This window comes from Pezoporus occidentalis, unplaced genomic scaffold (genome assembly GCF_034315485.1).
Source record: "Pezoporus occidentalis ecotype Australia unplaced genomic scaffold, CSIRO_AGI_Poc_V1 ctg79, whole genome shotgun sequence".
Taxonomy (NCBI): domain Eukaryota; kingdom Metazoa; phylum Chordata; class Aves; order Psittaciformes; family Psittacidae; genus Pezoporus; species Pezoporus occidentalis.
The window spans coordinates 1,258,915-1,282,840 of record NW_026916147.1 but is presented as its reverse complement, the minus strand read 5'-3'; the positions used below and the strand labels follow the sequence as shown (position 1 = coordinate 1,282,840).

Below are 23,926 nucleotides of genomic sequence, written 5' to 3'. Positions count from 1 at the left end.
ACAGATTTGTGCCATAATAAAATATTGTGCTATCACAAACTAATACAAAGTACCAACTACGCGCAGAAGCAACACATGCATTTTACACTTCTTTGTATTACTTAGAATGACAACCTGATGCTATCATTTAGCTCATCATGACATTCCATCAATCAAACCCCCTTTTTAATTATACACCATTCTGCTTTTTCTCTCAGAGCAAACACAGAGGACATGCAGCGATCCATTCCAATTAAACTACGTACTTTAAAGAATTAAAAATAGGTTGGGAATCACTTTTAAATCAGCTATCAGTCTGTCAATTAATGTTCTGAACCCCTGCTATTGACCCAGTACAGTACAAGCTGTTATTATGCACTGTCCTACATATCATCTGTTCTCTGTGCTGGTCTGTTCCAGAAAGACAGACAGCTGCAACAGTATATCCCTGCTCAACCTGAGGACCATCTGACTTTAATTGTAGCACGCAGCTTGATGTGGGTCTGGTTATGAGAAGCCAAAGTATCACACTGTAATAATCTGGAAAAGCAGAAACCTGCCAGCACAAGGCTGCAAAAGGCTGCCTGGGCTGTCTGTCTGGCTGACGGGCTGCAGGAAATATGATTAATGGGCAAGGTATAATGATATCAGGAACCCGATTAGCACCACAAAAAGGTCACAGATCAAAGCAGTATGCCTTTCATGAGCTCCAATCATTATATAAAATCTGTAAACCAAAATGCAAAGGGAAAAAATACCTCTGTGTGATAGCTTACAAAATGAGCACTTAAAATACTATAATCACCATGCTATCTGAACCAGGAAGCAGTAAGGAAGTATTAACTGGATGAATCAGCCACACTGTAGCAAGCTTTTTTTGATAGTGAAGAACTGAGCTTTAAGCATTCTCCTAAACACACCTACTCAAAAATAAAACAATGCTGACTTGATGCTGATGGTATCCAATCCACTAAGTATTAATAAGAAAAAGCAATTTAATGTTTGCATGTAATTTTCTCAGTTTTATTCCACTGCAAAAATGGCAGATTACAGAAGGCATCATCCATACCACCATTAACAGGACCAGCACCACCATGATAAAGTTAACTATGGCACACAGAGCAGTTAACACAAATCACTGGCTTAATCACAGAGGTTTAAATTTAATGCTACCAGACTGACCAAAACTTGGTATCTGAATTATAGTAACAGTATCAGGGACATAGTGTCACCAAAAGGGATGACATCTGACACTTTAATATACTGTCACTTGGTAAATTATTTCTTACTTTTGTAATCAACTTAAGGCTTAAAAAGCCTTAAAAAGGCTCTGCCCAACTATCTGATACTTGAAAATTGCATGTTCCTGTAGATGTTGGTTCTGAGAATACAGCACAAGTGAGAGATATCAAAGAAAGCAGCAAGAAAGGCAGACACTAGTAGCAAAGGCTTTGGGAAATGGTGGCAGAATGAGGGAAGGGTAGGGCCGAGCATAAAGAGAGGTGAGGGTGAGAAAAAACTGGCACCACTGCTAGAAATGAGGAAAAGAAAATTAAGAGCTAAAATCTCAGAAGAGGAGGAAGCAGGAGATAGAGAATAACTTCACAGTGGGGAAAGCCAGATCCGTAATTAACAGAATGAGAACTATATTTTATGCGAAAGCTAAAGTACCACAGTTGTGAGAGATCAAGGCCACATGATGCCTTTGACAAGTCTGCTTAAGAACTCAGCTTTTAATTTCTCGGGTTATCCTGAATCACCAACACATGCCAAGCTCAGGAAGGTGTCAGGCTTCCTCCCTAACCTACTACCTATCAGCACAACTGTAAGATCAAAGTCGTGTTTGAACATGGTTTGCCAAGTAGTCCTGCTAAATGTTAGTGCATTTCATACCTTGTTTAAATAAAATTTGCACATACTTCTATATGAAGCAAACCACTAAATTCACCTAACTTAATTTGGGATTGTGATGGTGCACCTTACAACTGCCTGCAGAAACCTAGGCCAAATAACATTTCTGAAAACGATGGCATCATATCACCAGTAAAAGTGCAGTGTAAAGCATTCTGATAACATAAATCACAGATTTCTTCTGATGTGACTGTTCCGCAATTTTATGAATGTGAAGTCTGATGTTCTGCCAACAACAGAACTTTTTCAGTTCCCATTTTCTCATTTAGGAATATCAGGACATCTAAGCCTGATAGCTAAAAATTTTTGGAGAGCTTCCATGCCCTAATTCAGTATTTCTGTGTTAGCTGACTACCACATGAAAAGTGCAGCCTCATTTTTCAAAATTCATTAAAGAAACTTCTCTAATTTATTTATTTTTGAGTGCCACTGACGCAGAATCCTTTTTTTTTTTTTTTTTGAGAAAAGCCTAATGTAACAGCTTTGAGAATATGCTGAAGCACCAACAATGATACTGTAACATCTATTCTGTAATTCACTAAACTGCCCAGAGGGCACAGTGAAGACACACAGTGCTAACAACAGGATTTGCCATAACAGTGAAGAAAATAGTAATATAGGTTTAGAGAATGAAGGAGGCAAAGGAGAATTCAGTTTTATTTTCTTCTAAAAAACAGTCTGAAAAATATCAAAACAATGGAATAAATTGAAGAGGTGGCAGAAGATTTAAAATGAAACCTTTCTTCCTGAAGCATTCACTGATCTTTGGGAGTTAAATGAATAATGAAATTAAAATAACCCTAAAATTATATTTAAGTAATCAGAGTGACAGGTGTATTCATATGATTACACAAGTTTTTCCAAGTCTTCTGTAAAGTGATTTTATTAGCTTTTTAGAACCCCAATAGCTGACATACAAATGAGATAAGATCTCCTGAGTATTTCAACCACACTCAAACTTTTTTGAGCAATACTATATGCCTTTTTTCTTCCTAAACTTGTACATTTAACATTTCCTTGGACAATTTCAGCCATAGTCCTAAATAAACAATAAATAGCTATATATTGCAAGGAAAGATCCAAACTATTCCAGCAGAATCTCGCAAGACAAATGTTACTTGACAGACAATAGAAGATAGACATCTTACCAGTCTGTTTATGCGAACAAATTCTTCTGGGGTTTTGGCCCATGGTGGAAGTTCAACATCAGACACAACTGTTCCATCATCCATCACTCCCAGATTGTAATTGTTGCTGTTGACAAATATCTCTGGGAGGTAATAGAATTCAGGAATCAATTCCTGTAGATAAATAAAAAACAATGCCATGTTATAAATTCTGTCAGAAGATGCAGTTTGTCATGTTAAAAAAATAATTATTAGAATGGCATTAGGCAAAGAGAATATACAAAATCCTCCCACAGACATCCTCCTCACCTCCCAGACGGCAGAAATCCCCTCTTTCATACTTTCTAAAATTTAAGCGTTTAGATATGATAAATCCTTACCCTGCTTGTAACACAGCAAAGAACTAAGACACAACAGGCTATAAACCAAAAAAAGTCAGAATATTGCTTTTGATTGCATATTATGCACAGAGAAACTTATAAAGCTAAAGTAATGAATATAACACGGTACAAATAATATTTGGTGGAAAAGAACAGCCCAAGGACGTCTAGAAGTTGGGGGAAACTACTTTCACATTTTAATACAATCCACATCTTAAAGTGCTCATCTAATTGCAGTCTACAGTTGTGAAAGTAGTGCCATATATATTAATTACAAGGATGTAAAACTCTGTTATATTCTTATTCTCTCTAACACAAAGGGTCTAAGAACATAATGTTTAGGCTATTATCTAAGACCATTCAATACCTGGAATAATTTTTTGCAAATTCTAAAATACCTGGAGTTACATCGCATGTTCAGAAAAAAAAAATAAATAACGAACACACATAGCCAAAGCTGAATCAAACAAATCAATATTTTTCTTTCATGAAAAGGTCATTAACTTAATTATGTGTCCAGTCTATAATTACAGGGAAGAACTGTGGATAATTTCTCTTCTTCACACATACACACACAGAAGAGGAAAAAAAGAAGGAATTCCACATGTTTACAAGGTCTGTGTACACACTAAATTCCCTGTCAGGATCATCGCTGCTTTAAACACATGTCATCTATAGACCTGTGCTGAACAGGATGGGACCGTGGCATTTAACACCTCCACGGCTACGCCACTATGGCATTTCTGCAGGCAGAACCTGCTATGCTAAACACAGTTGAGTTAAAAATGCAAGCACACACAGCAAAGGAGTTGTAACTTCCAAGTCACATGAGAAAAAACAAGTAACACTAATGGCTAAACGAAGAGCTTTTTTTAAAGCAGAAAACAGAACATTCTAGTGCAGAATTGAGCAAAACATGCTAGGAAGTAAATTAATCTCAAAACCATATGGATTTTCTTCTGGATAAGTGGAGTGTTTCCCCGTTTTGTAAACAGACATGCAACTATTTCTGTGGAACTTGATGTTGAGACTTAAATACACCTGATAAACCTGGCAATCTGACGGATTTAGAAAAACTGAGCCACTAAATTAGAGAATTTACTTTACAATACGTGTAATTGCTTCAGGAAGTGTATTTTGTAGCAAATGACTGGTGTAAAATTGGGCTTCCATACAGCAAGAGCGAACTGCATGGCACTTAAGTAGAAAAAAATCAGTGCCCCACTGGCTTTGTCTACAGTGGGTGTAGTATGTAGCTATGTCAGAAGCTCAGTAGATCAGATCTGAAACCCAGTCTTGACATGGGTCAATGGATCAGTGGTCCCCCAAATAGCCCCTGAGGGCCAGTTATGGCATGAGGAGCTTTCCAAATGGCTGAGTGCAATACCGAGGTCATCAGATTGTGGACAAGGTCAATCTGAAGTAGCCAGGGCAAAGACAGGAAAGATCAAACAGGAATTAAGCTATTATCACCTCCATCCTTGTGTGAAACACTGCTTGGCTTTGAATTGTGCATCTTTTTGTTTACAGCCACCTTAATTAACTAGGCAGGGTAAAAACATGCTTCTGTACCAAATGCTTGACAAATACTTGATAAAAAGAGATCTGAAACTATTTAATTGGGAAAGAGAAAGAACAAGAACATAGCAAGGATAAACATTTGTTTATGTACAAGAAAGTACTCTTACCACTGAAGTTTCTGTAGTTTTTACCATCACAGACAGAAACAATGAAAAAGCAGAGACACTGGACCATTAATTCAATAACAGCATGCACCACAAATATGAAATCATACCATGATTCTGAATACTTAAAACATAAGCTCATTACATATGTTACTGATGTTTTTTTATTTTTTTATATATATCTGTACAGCTATTCATTAGTTTCTTTCAAGATCAGAAACATTTGGCTTTCTAGAACACATTTTTTTCATTAGGTTACAGAGAAACGATATGCAGCCTGGAAACTTAAGAAATATCAGTAACTTCTGTTAGTTTGACTATTAGAAACTTTTCGTAAAATGTTATTTTATTACTCCAGAAATGAGTTCTCAGAAAGCTTTCCAATGTCACCATAACAACCCATTTTTACAAAAGGAGCTTCTTTATGATCTGCTTTTCTTATCTTGACCATGTGCTAGCACATACGGGGAAAAGGAGTGCAAACAGATACACCGGGCTGTTCTGAGTAGTATCTAGCACCAGTAGTAGTGCCTGGCTTTATATGGGTAAAAATAACATTAGTTAAAGGCCAACAGTTTTTCCTAAAATGAGTGAATGAACCTGATTAAAAAAATATTTCTTTTTTATTGAGTTTATGAATATTCTTTATGTATTTGGTAACTGAAGTCTCTACCAAACCTCAACTTTACTTGTGGGGTGTTCTCTTTTTTTCTTAACATACTCACTACATGCACAGACTGACACTAAGACAGGGGATTCTGACTCAAATGTGTAACTCCAATACTAATGGAACTTTTTGGACACCTGAGAATGTTACAAAGATTGGGTTTGGGTTTGGAGTTACCTAGTTGGCTTCACACAAATACTACATGAAGAGCAGGACCAGCCTTGAGGGGCGAGAATGAAAGCCCATTTAGTACCTCACCTGGAACAGTGACAAGGACTGGAAGACTAAAACAGGGCAAATACAGTCTTTCCACAGATACTCTCTCAGCTTCTTAAATGGTTTTGAACTAATCTGTGCTTCTGATTTTTAAAATCATTAATAATGGGTTCCAGTGTAGTTTTGTCTACAAAAGTTTTTTCCTTTGGCTATTCTAAAACTGCTTCCTAACAGCTCCAGTGGATGGCTCTAGTACTCATACTGTAAAAACCTGTAAAATTAATTCCTTATCCACTGTTCTGTATGCCCTTTTGGGTACTATACACCTGTATTATCACATTCTTCCTCAGTGATCTGTTTTTGCAAGGTAATGGACTCTAGTCCATTCAATCAAGTCTTGACTCAGTTTTGTCCGATCTGGAAGTCTTCCCTTTCAACTAACCTACTTTTTCTAATTCTACTGAACCCCTTCTGAAATTTTACACACTCAGCACATTTACAGAATTGTCCCCATTTGTTTATATGATTTCACAGAAAAAGTGAAAACATCTGTATGATTTGTTGAAGCTTTTGCTTTAGCACAACTGCATTGAAAATTAGTTTCACAAATACCTCTGTTGGAATTTACAAGTTCTATACGGTAGAGACTGACAGCCTAATGATAAGCAATACTTCACTCTTCCTGCCATAATTTTTATTTCATTACAACTGATGGAGCTCACAGTGAGTATCAATATGAATCTAACACACAGTATAGTGTTTTGGTTTTATTTTTTTTAATAAACTGCCAGATCAGGATTCTTACTAAAATGCTTAGAAAATTCTGTGTATAATTGAAATACAACTTTTCTCTAACAAAAATTGCCTCTACCACATGTAAACAAGGATTCCTAAGGAAACTTCACTAAAATGATTATTTTTACAAAAAAGTGGTAGCAAAAGAAGATCAATTTAACACTGGTAATTCAGTTTCATGTTTGCCACCACATATTAAAAAAAAAACTATACAAGATACTCTGTTTCTTTAACGTAATGAAATGTCATTTTATTCTTTTGTTTAGAAAATGACAAATGCATTTTGAAGCAGAGTTATGTGATCTGCAAAGAAAGAGTGGCACATCCTTAACCATATTAAAACATTTATAAGATACCAGATTCTCAAACTAAATTATTTGACAATCACATTAAGCAATATTAAGTCTATATATAACCTGTCAGCAGAATAATAAAAATGCATATTAGTAGTCTAGGTTTTTATTCATATTGCCACACTTTATTTCCTCTGTTAGGGGATTTAAACATAATTTGAAAAATATATACTGATATATTAAATTAATTCAAATTTCATTTTTTCATGCCACTTCAATGTAATCATTTTGATGACTGCGGGAAAGTACATTTTCTAAGTACCCATGAGTCCCTCTATCTGCTGTGTGTTATTTCTCACAGAACTTAGAAATTGCCTTAAGACATTGCCTAAAATTCCCCCAACTTGTAAGAAAAAAAGAAATCTATACAAGATACTTAAGCAGGTTTTATATATAAATACTTAAGACATATACGCAGGCTTTCATTAAGATTCTAAATTGAATTAATGAAGAAATATTTTTTTTAAATTATCTTACACTTCTGTTAAAGCCCTACGAGATTATATTTAAAATGTTTCCTAGTTTAAGGAAAATATTAAAATATTCAATAATTTACAATTAAGCAAAGAAAAATATAAAAAAAATCCAGATGTTTATTTCATAGATTAATGAAATATATGATAATCACAATTAGTATTTGATTCATTATTGATCAGTAAGTAGAATTTGCATCTTTAAGGCACTTTAAATCTTGTTAGTCAACACATGGATGATATATACACAAAATTATTTTACTTTTTACTGAGGATATATGTAAAAGTATGCAATGGTATTTATTGATCCTATTTATACATTATGGTTAATCTTACAGAGAAAGGGAAAAGTTGTACATTGTAACTACATTATTTTCCTTTCCTTCATTTTTTTTAACTTAATTGAGGTGAAAATTACTATACTGAATCAGAAAAAAAGTCTAGAAGAAACCCTGGGAGGTCACCTTGTCCACTTTTACAATCACAGACAATTATAATCAGGTGTTCTTGAAAGATATTTCTCTGCCTTGTTCCTTTAAAATTTTCAGTGATGGGACTTCCACAAACTGCTAGTATTAATCCATTCACACCACTAGGTCTTCCTACACATCTAGTCTGCTCTTGCTGTAGCTGGAGCCCATTCCTTGTCATATTCACACTGCACACAAGCAGCAGTTGCCCCTTTTTAGGCGTGAATGTAAACGAGCAGCCTTAACTCCATCCCCAGCAGCACTTTCTAAAAACTATTCTCCTCCTGCACTAAGGACTGATAGCACATAGGCCAGTGCCAAGGGTGGCACAGCAGCACACGGGAACAAGAAGTATACAAGAGAATTCATCTCGATGTAAGAAAGAAATTACTTACATTGAGAATTACTGTTCACCAGAACAACCTCCCCAGGGATGTGGCAGAGTCCCCAGCACTCGAGGTTTTCAAGATGGGGTTGGAAAAGGTACTAGATAAAATCATCTAGGACTCCCTGAAAAAAAGTTGGACCAGATGATTTTTCCAGTGCCTTCAGCCGAGGTTGTTCTATGATTCCATAAAATGAAGTGCACTGTGCCTACCAGCCAAAATCCCCAGCAAGGTAAAAGCATTACAACTGCCACTGCCAAAGCACTCTATGTTTCTGTCCTTGTTTTTCTTTTCTCCAAAGTAAACAACCTAAAATCTTCAACTTTATATCACTGGTCTCATTTTCTAGATCTCTGGTTATTCTCCTTTGGACTTCAGCAAATTTGTCCGTAACTTACTTGACATTTACTATTTCAACAGTTACACAAAAAGTTTGGAACAAATATTAAAAGTATTATGGCTGGGTATAAAAGAAGTAACCACAGATATTGGATGGAACTTTCTTATCCATACACCCAGATGTCAATACTTTTAACAACTGCAATTCCCACAGATAACCATATACAGATCTGACTGAATTTAGAATTATTATTTTTTCTCAGAGAACTATGTTCCTCTTACGGATCTTGGCACAATTTTACAGAAAAACAAACATTTCATGAAAACCAAAGATCTGCATCATAAATACGTTAAAAGTTTTGTTACAACATACACAGAGTTTATATTAAAAATCTGAATTACTATGTACCGGCTTCTGAATTTTGCTAGTTATTGCTCTTGGACATCTTTGACCTTGCTAGTAATATGACATGCAATTTCTCCTACACAAAAATAATATTGTCAGTTTGGCAACAACTTCATTCTTTGTAAATTCTGAAACTCCCATCTATTAGATGGAGAAGTATAAAACAACTCAAAGCAAATGCAGAAAAGCCTATAAAGTTACAAGGTGTCTTGAGCACGCGTATGTTAGGCAGCCTGTTTCAATAAGCATGAGTTGCCATTTAGCGAGGTTCAACCTTTTCTTTAATACGTATTTTAAAGAAAGTAATGAAATTTGTCATCCTCCAGTTTCTGAATGTTCCAGCAGATTGGAACTATAGAGTTTCTTGCCTCTAGTACCAAGGTTTAAACACATTGTTTAAAATGTCTTTCAATCAGTCTTACTCAATGCTGCAGCTCACATGTTCTCATTGGCATATTTACAGCAAACTCCATTTCCTCCAAAAACATCTAAAGTTTCTTGGTCAATTTTAGCCAAATTTTACAGCAGGTTATAAAGATAACTAAGTTCCCACAAGTTTAAAGCACAGTAAGCAGGCCCTTCCCATGACACTCCTGAAGAATCTTGGTGAAACCCATTCTCCTCCAATCTCCTCAGTGTTTATCTACTCCTGATACCCACTTTATAATACCAGTACACACCCAGAAGCCCAAGACAATCTATACATTATAACAGACATTGTTTAATACCTTTACAAGTCAAAGAAATTTTAAACAGGAAGTTTGATTTAAAGAAAAAATGTCCAAAATAATGTGATGCTAATGAGTTTTATAATATAGCTAACTTGCCAAAACGGCATTACTGTACCTAAAAATTAAACTGTTAGGTTATATTATGAGAACCTCAAGACAAGAGAAAGGTTTGCAACTTGCCAAACATACCTGTATGAGATATCAGTTTAGCTATTCAATACCATGATAACCAGCCTCACAATAGCTATCACTGATATGTGTTGTATCATAAGAAATTAGTACCCATTTTATGATAGAACAATCTAGAACAGCATAAGTGGATTTTACTAATGCTTTCTGTGAGTTTATGGTTTTCTAGCATCTCCTTTTGAACAAAACTAATCAAATGCACCAAAAAACCCCCTCCAACCCATAAGCACATGAAAAAAGAACACACACAAAGCAGCAGAGCAAAAGGCATGAAGAACAGTAGATAACTCTGTATTAATAACTGTAACTTGGTTAAAAATGGCAAAAAATCAATCACATTAAGCCAATCTAGTTTTCTTTTCAAAGTCAACTGCAATAGTCGATGGTGAGAGAAAAATAGGTAAGGTGCTGCTTCACTTTTGAGAAGGACCAGTGAGACTGTCTCAGCCTCCCGTGACACTCTTATAAGCAAAGTAGAGAAATGGAGATTAGATTAGGTTACAATAATGTAGGAGTACCCAAGCTGGAAATCCATATTCCAAGAGCAGCTATCAATAGCTCACTGTCAAACTGTGAAGACTTTGTAATGGGGTCTACTATGTTCCTAATACCAGTCAATAATCTTATTAATGACCTGGCATAGAAGGTGCAGTAACAAAATTTCAGATGAAATTAAGAACATAAGAAAATTTCAAACAATATCGAAAACCTGTATATACAGTATTTAAATAAATAAATAAATCTGCAGAGCACTACACTTGGAAAAGAGAAAACACATGCAAAGAGCCACCTCGGTAACCATTAATATAATGATAAATAAATTTATCGCAATAGGTTAGCTACCAAACCAGAAATAATACCTGCTTCTGAACAAGTATGTGTAAATCTACACAATCATCAAATTAAAACAGCAACACACAAGGACAGACCTAACTTCCAGATTTTGGAATTTAATCAAAGCCCCAAACTATTTTTCTGTTAAACAGTGACAGGCTATCAATGTTTGCTTTTTATACAGTATTAACAAAACTAACCAGGGTTGTTTGCACTAATAATGTAAATCAAGAAGTAACTATATGAGTTAATGGTCATGCCTGTCTAGTACTTTAAAGGTACTAAGTGGTACTCTCACAGAATTGAAATACATTTAATATTCTTCATTGCAGAAGATTCAATTTAAGAAACACATGGTTAATAACTGAAAGGCAACAGTTAATTAATAAATAAAAATGTCAGAGTAATAGTGAGAAACTAGAAAACTTCCAAAGAATTTTCAATTTGCATTCCTTAAAGAAATGGATGGGGACAACGAGGAAATTAAATTTTATGCAACATATCACCTCTTGAAATCAAAATTTGAAAAGTTCAACCAAAGGTTATACAACAGTGCAGTATTAGTTTCCTGCTTTGATCATCGACTCAAGACTTTCACAGGATATTGACATAGATTGGTTGTGACCACACATATGCTTTAGCTTTCTCTGTTGAAGTGATACCAGCCAACAAGAGTTGCTTCCACAGCTAGCTCATGTTAGTCCTTGTTGTAATATATGATGCCTCCAACTAAGTTTAACAATAACCTTAGGACAGTGACCATCAATTACTAACTTCATTCTCTTCAAGCAAGAAGCAAAGAGAACCAATTTCCTGTGATCAGCCCAATGGTTCTGAAAAATCCACTTTTTCTTTTTTTTTTTTTTTTTTAGCTGGAATAGGAGTAAGCCCTTCATTTTTCCTTTCTGCCCCCTACTCCACATGCATCAAAATACAATTCTATTCACTTCGGCCTGCCACTATCAAGGTCTTGCAAATGGCTTCACGAATCTTTTGCATTTCTATAAATCAATGCATTAAACTGTCAGGTTTTCATCAGTTACAGAAGTATCAACAGGAATCCAGGCAGCTGATGGTCAAAATCCTTAACATTATTTAATCAGCCAGAGTAGTTGACTACATTTATGTTCCCAATTCAATCTATCTCAAATCCTTAACTAACTACTGGCTCATAGAATGAATCATAGAATAGTTAGGGTTGGAAAGGACCTTAAGATCATCTAGCTCCAACGCCCCTGCCGTGGGCAGGGACACCACACACTAAACCTTGTCACCCAAGACTCCATCCAACTGGCCTTAAAAAGACTTGCCCTGGGTTCAGCAGTAGCAGTCATTTTTCTCCTTCTTAGAAGCTGGTGCAGCTTTGTGGTTTTGACTTTGAGCCTGGGAACAGCGCTGATAACACCGATGCTTCTAGTTGCTGGTCAGAATCTTTACTCTGACCAAGGACTTTGTGAGTCTCATGCTCTGCCAGGGAGGAAGGAAAGCCGGGAGGAAGCAGAGACAGGACACCTGACCCAAACTAGCCAAAGAGGTATTCCATGCCACAGCATGTCATGCCCAGTATGTAAACTGGGGGCAGTTACCCAGAAGGGCTAGATCACTGCTCGGTCAGGCTTTGAATGGCCTTTGGGTACCCTTGAGACCTGCCTGCTGATTGTGATGGGGATCAGCATGTTGGCACACATACAGAGTGTGTTTTACCCACGACCATTTCATCCGATCTCGAAAGTTAAGGAGTCGTGTTTGGGTCTTGTCTAGGATCAGATGATGATATAGGAGGACCAAGAGATTTTCCCCAAGGCTAGACAGCCATGAGTGGCAGGGTGTGGGGGACAGTATGGGCAAGTATCTAGTCCACTGGGCCCCTCCAGTGCTTTGGAAGCGTCGGAGATGGAAGGCAGCTGTATGGAGTCCCCAGCGACAAGTTGCAGAAATTGCTGAAGGGGAGGGCGAATTATTTTGAGCCTGGGGGGCCCATGACACTTCAGGCCATCAGGGCAGAGATGCAACATAGAGATGGACTCATGATCGAGGGGTGGACTTAGCAATGGACACTATTGCCCAGGTTATTCAAGAGTGTGAGCACTGCACACAGTCTCTCCTGCTCTGAAAAACTGTTAAAAGAGATGGAGCCCGACATCATGGACCAGATGGACTCAGAAGCTTTATAGGGATTGGTCCATGCACTAAGGAATGATCTCTCTCTCTCTCTCGGCGTGGATGCATATATATGTATATATATGAGAAAAGAGTGATGGTATATTGAAAATGTGGGATTTGAGCATGATGTAAATGGTACGGAATAAGGGGTGGATACTGTCCTGGATTCAGCAGTAGCAGTCATTTTTCTCCTTCTTAGTAGCTGGTGCAGTGCTGTGGTTTTGACTTTCAGCCTGGGAACAGCGCTGACAACACTGATGTTTTTAATTGTTGCTCAGTAATGTTTACTCTGACCAAGGACTTTGTGAGTCTCATGCTCTGCCAGGGAGGACAGGAAGCCAGGAGGAAGCAAAGACAGGACACCTGACCCAAACTAGCCAGAGACGTATTCCATACCACAGCACGTCATGCCCGGTATGTAAATTGGGGGCAGTTACCCAGAAGGGCTAGTTCACTCCTTGGGTCGGGCTGGGTATCAGTCAGCAGGTGGTGAGTGGCTGTATTCTCTTCCTTTGTTAGTTCCCTTAACATTATTATTACTGGTGGTAGCAGCAGTGGCTTTGTGTTATACCTTAGTTACTGCACTGCGCTTATCTCAGCCTGTGGGAGTTACATTCTTTTGATTCTCCTCCCCATCCCTCCGGGAGTGGGGGGAGGAAGGAGGGGGAGTGAGTGAGGGCTGCATGGCTGAATTGACAGGCTGGGCTTAAACCGTGACAGACTGATTTTCCAGCATCAAGTTCTTCTAGCACATGTCCATATAAGATGGTTAAAATATACATTCTGTTTTTTCCGTCTATTGAAAAAGAAGTGGATACAAACTAGACAGCTTTTCTATACACCATTTCTTTATTAATGTACAACCTAGAAATGTTAAGAACTCCAGGCTCTCTTTCCTTTAATTTCATAGACATCACCTCTTTGACTAATTTTCTTTCCTAATTCTTTCAATGTGTCCTAGGAAATCCCACCTCACCCTCTTCCTGGCTGCTCATCCGGCTGCATGAACAGACTCTTCTAGTCAATCTTAGCACTCATTCAGATTCTTCATAGCAGTATAATGTAGTTCATGGCAAATCACAGCCTCAGAAAACTGCAAGCAACTTCAAGAGGCCACCCATAACAGTAGGGATGCCTCTACAGGTAGAACCATCTTGCACATATATAATTTCCAAGAGATATCTAAACATTTCTGACATACATACACCCCCCACCCCCCCACCCCCCCCCCAGGGGGAAGCATTCGGTGATTCAATTTGTTCTGTTAGAAGGTGACTTTCACATCTAATCCAAATCTCCCTGATATTTAAATCCATTAATTCTTATTCTATCCAGCATGGGCAGCACAGATTTTTCCTTCCTTTCTTGCAGCAGCCCTAAGTAGCAGAAGAGTCCTAGGTTTCTCCTCAATCTCCTCTTCTTTAGAAGAAAAACAGGCGGAGATACTCTAGCTTTCATTGCATTTTAATTTCAAGACCTTGCATTGCTATCGTTTCAGTGTGGATTTTCTCCCACTGAACGTAATACTCCAGCTAAGGCCTTATCAAAGCTGGGCAAAGCTGAAGATGTATTTCATATATATTGAAAGTCATACTGTGTCCTGTTCATGTATCTTCTGCAAAACATTACTCACCTTTTGTTACACTACAATATTGTTAATTCACACTGGTGATGAACTACCACCCTACTGCTGTTTTTTGATTTGTACTGGGTTTTTTTCTGCACAGCAGATTGTTACCTGTGTTATATTTTTACCCAACCATATGAGAATCTGCATGAAAATTACAATTTCATTGTCCCTAATAAAATTTATCTAACACTTTTGTCTAATAATTTTTCCCTTCTGCAAGAAATACTTCCAATTCCGCTACATTTCCAGTACCTTCCAATCCAAGATCAATGGAAATTGAGGCCTAACCTGTTATTATCAGGAACTGCACTCAATACATCTTTGAATTTTAGTAATGAACCACTGGTAACTATTCTCCAGATACAGTGGATTCTTTTAGACCAAGTTTTCCCACCTTTCTCATGAGACAATTTCAGAAACTAAGATAATTGTCTGCTGCTTCTCTGCTTACAAGGTCTGTTAACTTTTCCATCAGAAGCTGTGACTGCTTTGACATAATCTCTTCTTGATAAACACGTGTTTGAGTTGCTTGTCTCTTTGCTATCCTCTTGGCACTTAAACATAATCTAATTATTTGCACAAGTATTTTTCTGCGAATTGCAGTTAAACTCACCTCATAAATAAATACTTGATTTGCCCAACCCTGCTTTCTTCTCCTCCCTTTCTCAAAAAAAAAAAAAAAAAAGAAAAAAGAAAAAGGCACTCTGAAATGTTGCCTGCCAGTCCTGTAGGTACAAAAGAATGAAGTTCATAATGACCAGCAAATTCCAAAAAAAATCTAACGTGCTTGTATTTTCTAATCTGTTCTTTCCCAATTTGCTATAGACCTCCTGTATTTTTATAAGTGGTATTAATTTCAGTAGTCACTGGTTGCCATTCATTGGTGGTGTGGACTCATGGATGCAACAAAGACATTACTTTTTCAGCACTATCAGTTGACAATTTCCTCATTCTATTTAATGTGCATATCAATTTTTCCTTAATTTTCTCCTACGTATATAGTCATAGACTATACTTATGTCTCTTGCTAGTTGCATGACATTTTTGAGTTAGCCTCTGATTTTCTTCACACTTTTCCATCCTTCCTGACATTAAAAATACAATTCTACTATTACTCTTTGATCTTAGATTTGAGGCCAATACAGCTTTCCCACCACTGACAACATCCTTGTCTCCTCGTTCTCCTCTACAGTTCAAAATATTACTCAGATCCCAAACTATTTGTTTAACTCATTCCTCCCTTCAATGCCTACCTACCTAAACCACAACAGGACTAAAAATATTTGATAAAGTTTTACAAAAGAATTCACTGAAATATTCTAACAGAAGTAAAACCATGTGTCATCTCCCTTGCATCTTTTCCCAAGTGGTAGAATAGCTCCAGATCTTCTTCCCTTTTTCGTAACGTGTAGTCCTATGATCACAGCTACAATAAAGGCAAATGCAGTATCAAATATGATAACACATTTCCGGAAAGTTTTTACCTTGATATCAGAAGTGTCACGCTGACTATTGCGCCATGCTCTTGAAACAGATGAGAAAGTTCTGTCTGCATGATCAAACTTCCCACCTTGCAGATTTAGGAAAAGTGTTGTAAAGGGTTCCTAAATATATATTAAAAGATTAATTAAAACCAGCAACTAATTTCTTTAGGAAGTTCAGTGGGCAAAGGGATTTATTTTTCTTTTGGGATTTGGCTATTAATGATGCTATTCTAGCAGACACACCATTAACTACGAAGAGTTAATTATATTATCCAAGAACGAGAAATAAAAACTGCAACTTATTTGTTCAACACATGTTTTTCATTCCTCCTCCATGCATATATATTCAGATAAAGGAAAGCAAAAAAAAATAAAAGAAGATATTTACAGGCTGGAGGAGAAGCTACAGTCAGTTGTCACACTGCTCTCAAAACCATGAAAAAGCTCAATATTTTTACCTTATATACTTTTTAAACTACCATGTAACAAAAATAACACATGCGTTTTATTTTGTTCAAGGTAATCTATTAATACAGATGACTGACTGAACACATTCAATACAGATAGCATTATGACAGCTATTCCTTAAATATGTAATTTATGATTTAGAAAGAAAAATGTTTGAAAGATTTAAAAGCCTCCTCTTAGTTAAATAACACTTAAGCACATATTAGTGGATAATTGCTTGAAATTAGCTAAGCACTATAAATTACTTTGAGGATTTATGTATGCTTGTACATTCTAACAAGCTTTAATTAATGATGTGCTGCTAACGCTTTCCCAAAGAAATTACTTTCTAGGAGATAAATCACCTTTCAATTTTACAGAAAAACATGTTGTTTAACCAATATACTATCAATACGTATCATCTCAAAAGTTACTTCCATATAAATATCAGCAGATCTAAAAAAAAATGAACTATTTAAACCACAGAATTTCATGATTATCAGATACCAACTCACACTCATTATAAAGTGAAAATTAAATAAATTCACTAAGAACCACAAATGTTCAACACATGGTCCACTCAGAAAATATCAAGAAAGAAAGAAAGTTAACCATGCTTAAAGTTGTGTAAGAATGTATACTAAAAAGGAATTTTTTAGGGAGAAAAGGCTTTACTGACTTGAAAAGGCTGTACCACAAAAATTAAAATCTTCTGCTCAAACTTTGGAATACATTTACCCTACACTACTGATTACAAGAAAACTTTAGTATTCTCTCATGCCACTGAGTTTTAGTTTATTCATTCCCAGCTATTTGTTGCTTTCAGCATCATTTAAAGGAAAATATCTTTTCAAAAGATATACTTACAATTCTCAATAACCATGTGAGTGCAAAACTTGCAGTTGAATAATGCGTGCCATAGTGAAATTTTGGAACCTGTTCATCTTCCCACGATTCGTATCTCTCAGCAAAGAATGCTGCTCTCTTTGGGTTCAAAGCTCCAATAGGCTACAAGGTTGTAAAAAAAAAAAAATATATAGGTTAAGTAAACAAAGATAAGATGACCTGTTATCACATCATACTCCCCTTGCTCTTTTTGGTAACCAAAATTATCAGCATCCATGCAGAAGAGGGGTTTTGGTGTTTTGCATAAGCAGGTGTTGGATTCTATAAACACCCAAACAGATCTGTGTATTCCAAACCAGGATTCCATGCACAAGCACACACTGCAAAGGGAAAAGTGTCTTCTGCATTCATATGGACTTCATTTCTATTTACTGCTGGTTCAAGTCAAAGACTAAAAAAACACTTCACAGTGGAATGTCTTGGGCAAAGAGTGCTTAACTTGTGAGCCTTTGGATATGTGTGCAGGTTGAATGAACTGTTAAGCAAATGGTAAGCAACAACAAGAAACATCTTTGGATATTTTTTTTTTTTTTAAATTAGTGACCAATAGTGTGGAAGAATATTAACATTGCACATGGAATTTTTACATTACTATTCTTCTTTCTATGTTTGCTTCTTATCATCCCAAGACAAGTTTTACTTAATGGATAAAACTTGAAACTTTGAAATAGACAAATAAAATAGCACAATTTCTATATGAAAGCATGGATATAGAAGAAACAAATAAAGTACATAGGACTAAAAAAAGTCTATTCCACTTTCACCAGTATTGTTATTCTTTGTTCAGCACGTACCTAGGACATAAACACCCACAAATTTTTTCAAATAAAAGAAAGCTGTGTAACTTCTTTAGCAGATTTTTACATAAAGGATTTGGAAAAATGAGTATATATCATATAAATCACTAAGAAACCTAAAAGTGAATTTAGCCATTCAACATATAAAATGCTGTAAGAGGTTTAAAATATCTTTGCATATACTTGCAAAACATATATGCAATACCATTCTGTATACATACTGACCACACTGCATGTTATTAATATAAAATATGTACAGCCAGTGCACGAATTCAAGTATAACTGAAGAATAAGCATGCAAAAATATTTTCTTCTTTCTGTTCTGGAAGAATGAATATACTTAAGAATGCCCTACAAGGTAAAGAAAAACTTTCAAAGCCTTGAACAAAAGTATCAGTAACCTAGTCATTAATTAAAGCACAGTTCAAGTGCAAAACTATGTCTGCTAATCGGATTATTATTATTCAAATAACTGCTTCTTTGCAGCTCACGTGAAATTTGGCATACAAGCTTCAAAGTATTTTCTAGGATAGATTAGATGTATGCATGACCTAAGATCTAATCTTACATTTTTTACTTAGGGGAGGCTTTCACATTGCATAGGATAAAGAAAACATTTTAGGTTAATTACTGTTTTTGCAGTTCACTAATTTGGAATATAACCCTTTAAGAGACGTGGTTCCTGTGTAAAAGGATTTTTATCTGATTTAGCAAATTTATTCCAGGGAAGAATGAAACTAACTCCAAGTCTCTTTGTTCCAAGAACCATTTTGGTATCTCCATCTGTACTGATTTTCCCTACAGATTCAGCTTGCTTGAGGGAAAAAAAAGAAGGTTATTCGTAGACAAATTATATAAATTAAAAATAGAAACAGCATTATGCTGCATGGTTCTGTTACATTTTATGTATTCTCTTTATCTGCCCATATTTTTATTACTCTCCAAATGAGTATAGCCCAAATCAATAGTTACAGAATTACATTCCTTGAATATAAAGCTAAACCCAATTAGAATTGATTTCATTCTCTTTTCAGAAAAATAAAAAATAAAAAATAAAAAAATGGTATCATGCAGAGATCCATATAGCCAGAATCCACAGTATTGATTTTGGCTGTTATTGTTACAGTTGGTTTCTGAAGCCTGCAACAGGACAACTATCAAGACATGTCACATTTATTTGCAAGCAAATAATAAAAGTCCCCAAATGAAAGAAAGCTTAGGGAAAAAAAAAGAACCATGGAGCTGTGCACTGACAATGATACACTATCAGCTTACTCAGAGAAGTTACAGTGGGAATACACACATTGAATTATACATTACACGAATGCACTGATTTATTGTGGTAATAACATCCACCTCATTAAAAGATTCTGCTTTGCTGCAGTTGGAGGGCTACATGTTGTTTACTGCTATAAATTAATGGCAGCACACAGAAGACTGCAGAACCCTTCTAACAATAGATCTGTAATGACAGTGCTGTATATCACAGCTTCCCCAGCAGCTTCATAATAAAATGGAGACAATGTATTGGGCTAATACATTCTAGCAGGCAGGCCCATATTTTTCTGACAACTGCTTCTAAGGATGAGTGTGTTACATTGCACTGTGAACACTTAAATAAGGTTGAGCTACAGAATAAAGCACATACAAGGAATATTCAAACACCATCTGACTTAATTTAGTAAACAAATTAATTGAAATTTTGTAATTATTTTATATTTCAAAATTAACAGGGTATCCTGATTGCATACAGCATTCCCTCCCCTGTGGGTAAGTGCCAAGGGAAAAAGAGTAACTCTAAACTAAGCTATGCTAGATGTAGCTGTGAGACCACAAATTCACAATAGTCAACATGGTTTCTCTATGGCTACAGATCACTAAGGAGGAACAAACTAAAAAGCTTTCATATCCACAAATTCCAGAATACATTTTATCTGAAGTACTTTTTTAGATATTAATTCAGCAATTAAAAAAAAATATTTAGATGGGGGAAAAAAAGATGAAAAGTAGCAACAGAAAAATTCCAATATGCAAAAACAATGGATGAGATTACAAGAGACAAGATGAAAAAAGAATTTACTTATGGCTGCTAAGTTTTCAAACTACATTGAAAAAAAAATTATGCATATGGTTTTCAAGTGAGAGCTCATTCCAGAAAGGGTCCAAAGTGGAGGAAGAACTGAAGTAAGGAAGTTTTGTTTTTTTTTCTTCTCCAGCAGCATGATCAGCTGTTTTTTAACCCAAAGTCATTGTTCTAACAACATTGTGCTACAAATATGGAAGTTACAAGCTATTCCTAAAAAATCCAAACTCATTTGATATTAATTTTTCAAGTGCTATCGAATAAATAAACCTCACATTTTGACTAAGAACGGAATACAGTAAATCTCAGTCCTTGGACCATGCCTCCTTGCTTTCTTTAAGACACAACAAAGAAAAACGGTTTGTTGAAAAATAACTGAGAAAACACACTGACTCTTACTATCTGCTGCTGTTAAATATGTCCATACGCTATAGTGTACAGTTGTATTTGTTGGTTCTTAATCTTACCCTGTGCCAGACTTTGGCACAGTGGCCCTTCTTGCCTCCATTTTCAGAAGAGGCCCTTTTGCAGCCAACAGAAGAAAGCAGAATGCTCACTGCTCCTCTACAAAAGGCAGAATCTCCCCTGGATTCCATCACTTACGTTCAAGAATACAGACATTTTTTAAAATTGCTAATAACCTAACAAAAGCAGAGTGAAGTCTTATACAGAAAGAATTATGATGCATTTACTTATAGCTACACATTTAAGAAGAAAAAGACTTACTTTTTATTCCTATCTGATGTGTCTTTATTTCTTAAACAGTGTTACTCCAGATAAGCAGACATACCTTTTCTTTACCTAGAAGGCCTTTTCTAATTGTCCTTACACAGGCTTCTGTTATTAAAACAAAGTGCCACTTTTACTGTCTCCTATCCATTGTAATACTGGGAAGAGTTTTTAACTCACTGATATTCAAACTCCATGAAAGACTAGATACTATGGCAGTAAATTACTGCAGATAATAGTTGAGATATCATCGTTCTGTCTTCCCTGTTAACTGTTACCTCTTTGGCGAAGATGGCAATCTTAAAAATTATTACTGGAAATCAGGAGATCTACACAAGTGCCTGTTGAGTTCTGAAAAGTAGGCAGTTCCAGAAACTAAGTCCCTGCTGATCAGTGCAAACAGATTTAAAAATTAATGAAAACATAATTCTTTGAAATTTGTATTTCAAAATATCTTCACTGAGGAGGGGGTAAAGGAGAAGGGGGGGGGGGGGGAGAAATTTAAAAAAAAAAAAGTTTTCCTGTGTGATATTTTATACTGTTTTCTTATCCACATCCAACCAGGTATTTGGATTTCTGTGAATACAATTGTTTGTATCACTGAATTATGTCTTGTAGCATCCTTGCCAAGTATGATGTTTGTTTTTCATACGTTTTATTTTCAAGATGACTATCTGGTTTTCATTACTGATATTTTTCATATATTCATTGGGCTTAAAGGACCAGAGAGACCATTAGGTCATCTCATCTAGCTTTGTGTTTGTATGACAAGTATTAAATGCCTTTCCATTACATCACTTTGAGCCCAACTGTTTACACTTGATTATAGCATGAGCTGTATTTGGCCAACCTGCCTTCTATAAAGGCATCTGACTCTTGAGTACATGGACAATCTCCTAATTTTCTTGGAAGCTTTTTCTACTGATAATTTGATCCCCATTCTAAAAAATATGCACTTCACTTCAGCTTTAAATTTACTGGTGGGTTACCCAAGAATCTTATTACATTTCTCTCTGACATATCACAGAGTCTCTACTTACCCGGTATTTTTTGTACATGAAGATACTTACAGACTATAATTAGACTTTTTAATAAACAAAAGAAATTAAGTTCTTCAGGTCTTCCATTTTAAAGTATCTCTTCCAGCCTTAAGATTTCTCTGCAGCCTGCCCACTTACCGATGCATTCTATTGTACAGATAATCTGAAATGTGTTCAGTGTTCCACTGTTAATATTCTCACTGCTGTAAATATGCCAAGTGCTGTATACTCTGCGGCAATCTAACCACAACTGCATTTTTAGAGGATTGCTTCTTTAGTTACTTTATATATTACCAACATACAACTAACTCCCAGAACTAGCCAATACTTGTAATAATGTCAGTGGGACTTCCTGATTATCTGAGTAAAGCTTCTTTTTCCCAGACAGGGATATGAAGAGAAGATGCAAGGGTTTAATTATACCCAAACTTCATTAGCTTAGGTCAGCTGGGAAATATCTGGGAATAAACTCATATAATGTAGAACACCACTTTCTCATCTGTCACTTTTGTGTTTGAGAACAGCCACAAAATGCTGTATCACCCTCTGAACCTATTCACATTCTCTGCTAAAACTTGCCATTCTTCCTCTCAAACAACTGAGTACTGCTTTCTTAAAAATCAGGCCCTGCAACTCCCCCATCTTCTTTAGAGAGCATTTTACTTTGATCCGTATCTGACTCAAATTCATTAAAGAACCATATCCCAAATAAAACAGCAAACAATTTTCTGCTGAAGTGTTTGAACTGCCCTCATTGATCAACTAAACTGGTCTCTGAGCTGCTCTGAGAAAGATTTAAATACTGGAAACAATCCACCAAGGAGAAAAACAATCCTTACCGATTCATTCCCAAAAGCACTGGTTTCAAAGCAGATGCCCAAACCCTATGTAAAAGACTAGGCTGGGGGACAGAACTATGAATTTGGATGTCAAAATCTGGCTGAAGCCAAAGGGAAAGAATTTGACAGAACTTCTGTATTCTTCCCCAGTGTGCATTCAGGTGATACACAACAATTTATGCTCCAATTCAAAACTGATTTATTGGGGGTTTTACTATTAATTGTAAAGCATATTTTAGTCACTTATAACACTCAGTTTTTGAGAACTTCAACACAAGCAGCAACTTGAATTTCATGTGGTTTCTTAGTGACATAAGGAATCCTATGGTCAAACACCTTTCGTATATGTAATGTTGAAACTGTGCAATAACTAAGAATATTAGTGAGTTTAACGACTTTGACATCAAGATATCAAATCAGAAAATTCACATATCTGTGCTGCCTTCTGTTCCAAACATTAAAGTCAACTCACATCTCTCGTGAATCTGTTGAGTAGACATCTTCTGGATAATTGTTAAAGTTCCATCTAGTTAAGCTTCTTCCCCTTTAGAATTGGCAGGTCATTATACTTGTATAATTCTAATTCATTATAGTTATAATTCTAATCCATTATACTTATAATCTAATCCATTATTCTGAATACAGGTATTTCAAATAAGTATGACACTTGAAAATTTGTAGAAAGAAGGGAAACAAATCGGACAATAACATAAAGCAAGTTTTGAAGAATGCTCCCTGTTTTCCCTTTTTCACTAGGCTCCTGCTACTGGCTGTTCATAGAGGCAAGATATTGAGCTAGATGAGATTAAGGACTGATTCCTCTCTTATGACTTCATTTTAAATGACTTAGCATCTTCCCACCTATAT

The 23,926-nt window shown here is 36.0% G+C and overlaps 1 protein-coding gene across 3 annotated transcripts in view; it reads right to left on the bottom strand.

Annotated features, from left to right (window-relative positions):
• The window catches only part of LRBA (LPS responsive beige-like anchor protein), a 401,187-nt gene that overhangs the window by 91,720 nt on the left and 285,541 nt on the right, over window positions 1-23,926 (bottom strand). For all 3 annotated transcript variants that reach the window (XM_062602815.1, XM_062602814.1, XM_062602816.1), the window contains exons 45-47: window positions 17,533-17,673; window positions 16,219-16,338; window positions 3,039-3,191 (exon numbers count right to left, since the gene is read on the bottom strand). In XM_062602815.1, the coding sequence (XP_062458799.1) occupies window positions 3,039-3,191; window positions 16,219-16,338; window positions 17,533-17,673 (414 nt within the window). The remainder of the gene's footprint in view (window positions 1-3,038; window positions 3,192-16,218; window positions 16,339-17,532; window positions 17,674-23,926) is intronic.